We start from the raw sequence: 4,044 nt of genomic DNA, 5'->3' as shown, positions 1-4,044 counted from the left end.
TCAGGGCAGTTCAGCCTTGTAACCCTGTTGTTTCTTGTTATTGAGCCTCAACATGTTTTTCACTGCGTGGACTCAGAGCATCCACAAATAGATGATGATTTCAGCCACTTCTGCTGCTTTGATCACCAGTATGGTGTGGTTGTTCTTAATTACACACTCACCACAGCCTTATTCAGAGTGAAAACAGGAAGTGTAAGAGCCGACAGCTAACTCTGTATAGATAATGTCCACTTGTAGAACAAAGCGTGTTTGTGTTGCTAATATTCAGTGTTTGTGTCTCCCTGCAGTGGGTTGGGCTACATCCTGGGCTCCGGAGCCAAGGATGCTGCTAAAGACTGGCACTGGGCGTTAAGGGTAAGACCATCAGCATACAAACATTGATAGAGATGAAGGACGCCTGGTTGGTTGTGGTTCTTGTTCTGGATCTGGATCAGAGTGACAGGTCTACAGGACAGGTCTTCGTGGCTTTGCGGGTTGTCCCATTTCTCCCAGTGACAGAGCAGAGAGTGTCCCCTTCCAGGGATAATGCACTCAACATCTTCAAACATGTGCAAACCACAAATCCTTTGCCCACGGAGGTTGTCTCTGTGAACGCAGGATGAACGTCCGCTTCACTGAAGCAAGTTAGCTTTGTTCTCCAGCTGCGTTCAAGGTCCACCACTGTTTCAGTGAAGGACAAAAAACTTCAGGCCTCGTCTTCATGTCATTGTTTCTGCCGTGATCGTTCTGAAAGCAAAGCAAAAATCGTATATTTTTTTTTGGGGGGGGCTGTTTTATAGAAGAGGAACTGAGGCCATTCTTATATTAAAAAAAATAACAGATTTGTGGAAAACATAAGGTTTCATTAGGCAAAGTTTCAGTTTGACCTTGTAAAAATAAACAAATTTCACAAGATATGTGGGTACCACTTTACAATAACGCTCCTCTTATAGATGGCTATTACATAGTTTATAGATATGTTATTAATTCCTCTATAAACACTTTATAAATCATTAATAACTGCTTATTATTCATTAATTAAGGGCGACAGAGACAAAACTGGCTAGTTGGTTGACAGTGAACCAAATCTGTTCACCTATATATTTCAAATTAAACATTTCACACTAAGTTACTACCTTGTGAGCACAATAAGCATTTGTAAACCCTTCTTTAGCATATAATATTAGTTGTAGATACTTATAATGCAGTGATAAAGTGCAATACTATAAGCCAAAGAAATAAGTTTGTAAATACTTATTGTGCTTACAAAGTAGTAACTTAGTGTGAAATGTTAAATATAATAACTCTAGATTAAATATATAGGTGAACAGATTTGACTCACTATTTGGCAACAAACTGGTCGGTTTTGTCTCTTTGCCACCTTTAATTAATGCATAATAAACAATTATTAATGCTTTATAAAGAAGTGTTTATAGATGAATTAATTACGTATTTATAAACCATTTATTAGCTAGCTCTGAGGGGAGCCTTGTTGTAAAGTGGTACCAATATTGGTTTGCAAAATGTTCCAAAGATGCTTCAGGAGCACAAAAACTGGAACAATGGTGGAAAAATTAAAAATCTTTTGTGATGTTTTAGCAGCACACATACAGGAGCATAGATCTCTGAGTTAGTTTTTACTGGGAACCACTGAGTGTTTGAGACTAAATGCTCCACAAGCTAGAGCAGCTTTAATGGGACAGACCAATGAGCATCCTAATGGGGCTCCTGTTCACTTGCAGTAAAAAAACAAATCTTTAAAACAAATCATAACCTCGCTGCTGTTACAAAACAAAACATTTTATCAACGATGGAAACGAGTCTTGAGACGTAGAGGGTTGGCCGGGCGGGAAGGCCCTTTCTTTGTCTTTGTGAGCGATTAGGAAAACAAACAGGAGTGGTACGAAGGAGGTAGATTGTTCCAAAGCAGCCACAACGACATTCCATTAAAACAATTTCTGAGTCGATTAATCAGCTGCGTGGCATGCAGGGGAAGACAAATACCAAGACATGAAACGGGTTTCTGCGTGGCAGCATCCTGTTTCAGTGAAAAGAACGAAAACAATCCAGTGCAGCTCTTCCGCTTGTTTTTGTCCAGTTTGTTCCAGCCACCTTCCTGAAGATGTCAATGGAGTAATGTAACGGGGGGGGGATCCAAGGAGCCAAGCAGTGAGTGAGAGCAGGAGCTAATTTGTTTGATTGGCCCCATCCCAGCAGGAAGTACCTAATGTGTCCTGGGGGAGTTGAGGTCAGAGGTCACAGACTCCTGGAGTCTTGCGGAAGAACTGAAAGTGGCTCGACCTTTAACGGGAGCCGCTTCCATTAGGTTAGCTCATTCTTAAGGACATGTTTAATTAAGAAGTGATGTTCGGTGGAAACGTCATAAACAATAAATATCTCACCTGTTGTAGATATCTCTTGGTTTGACCGCAGTTTGGAGGCACAGAGCTTGAGACAAGCTAACATGTAGTCTGAACACAAATGAAACTGGATCCAAGCTCAAATGTCAGAGCAGCTCATGAAAACACTTCAGACTTTTATGTCTCCATCAGTTTTAATACAATAAAAATCTATCTTAAAGTAACCCCAGACTGCACAGCTAGCTTGTCTTTGTAATAAAATTCACATGAACGGCACATTTTAGCACTTTTTGTTCTTTTAAGCTGGCGGCAATCCACTTTAATCTTGTCCACAGTCGGATTAGCTGTTACATTTTCAGTCAAATCTTTCTTTTTTAACAAAAAGATTATTGAAAGGGCTATCTACAGCAGGTAATATAATCATTTTACATAACTTTTCCACAGAACCCCACTTCAATATGTCTGGAAAGCCTCTAACATCTGAGTTACAAGTGCTGGGACTGAGCAGAACCAGTGTGGCGAGCCACATCAGACGCACACGTTCTCTTAATGAAAAACACAAAGGACACACACCCACAGACAAACACACACACGCTCACGGTTTACTGTAGAGCGGCTTATAAATATAAATGGGCTTTAATGAGAAACTAAATATAATGAAAGGAATTGCTGACTCTGAAATTGCTTTTATGAACAGTTTATGTGAGCTCATCCTGCTTTTTGTCTTCGTCCCCTCGTGAATCCACGCAGGTACAAACTCGCAGATAATGGAGGACAGTGAGCATAAAGGCAGACGCTCATCTATAAGGGTTTCACCTGTTCACAAAGCAGCTTCTGAAGTCAAAAAGCTTTTAGCTTCCTGTACGTGTGCACGCCCACACATGAGCACACACAGTGCCCACAGAGTGAGCAACAGGAATGTTCTTAGTTGTGATCAGCGTGTATAGGATGTCAGGCGTATCAGCAAACAGGGGCCTTGTTTCCAGACTGTAAACACACACTTCTTTGTCCTCGTGCTTTAACCCCTCGCACCGCTCCCACCACAGTGTGTTCATATGATCGCAGCCCGCACGGGTCGCTCTCTGCGCACTAATTGGTTTTATTCATTCTTTGTCTTGTTCCATAAGGTGTCTCCACCTCTGGGCATCATCGCCGGAGCTTTGATCCTGCTCTTTGTGCCGGAGCCAAAGAGAGGCAACATCGACCAGATGAGAGGGCGCATGAAGACCAGCACCTCCTGCTCCTCCTGGCTCTACGACATAAAAGAACTCTTCAAGAAGTAAGGCTTGAGATTGAGATTTGACGTTCCCACAGTGAAACGAAACATTCGGTCCAGTTTTTCCACAGGCTAACTACCGCCACTGAAAGCTACGCAGGCTGGTGAACAACGAGGCATCGTCCACGTAAAATAGATCTTTTGTGCTGCTTCGTTGGCTTTGGATGCAAAAATGAATTGATCAGCAACTTTAATAATAAGCAACATCACAGGTGTTTGCTATTTTTAGCATTTAGCCCTCTATTGTGTTTTTTCTCCCCACATTTTATTTAACATTTAATGAACAAACACTCACCGCCCTGACACCTATCACTAACAGACAGGTAATAGAAAAGGTAAAGAAATAATAAAGCACACGTTTGTCTTTTTCAAATTTGTGTATTCTGCTTCTGTTTTCTGTGGGCGGCTGTGGCTGAGTGGTTAGAGCAG

The 4,044-nt window shown here is 41.6% G+C and overlaps 1 protein-coding gene across 1 annotated transcript in view; it reads left to right on the top strand.

The window, feature by feature from the left end:
• Positions 1 to 4,044, top strand: part of spns2 (spinster homolog 2 (Drosophila)) — a 116,515-nt gene that overhangs the window by 85,507 nt on the left and 26,964 nt on the right. Inside the window, exons 5-6 of the mRNA XM_037687710.1 lie at positions 288 to 354; positions 3,467 to 3,618. Of these exons, the coding sequence (XP_037543638.1) occupies positions 288 to 354; positions 3,467 to 3,618 (219 nt within the window). The remainder of the gene's footprint in view (positions 1 to 287; positions 355 to 3,466; positions 3,619 to 4,044) is intronic.

The sequence above is a fragment of the Nematolebias whitei genome, chromosome 14 (genome assembly GCF_014905685.2).
Source record: "Nematolebias whitei isolate Nwh7 chromosome 14, NemWhi1, whole genome shotgun sequence".
NCBI classification, from domain to species: domain Eukaryota; kingdom Metazoa; phylum Chordata; class Actinopteri; order Cyprinodontiformes; family Rivulidae; genus Nematolebias; species Nematolebias whitei.
This window is presented reverse-complemented; position numbering and strand designations above follow the sequence as displayed.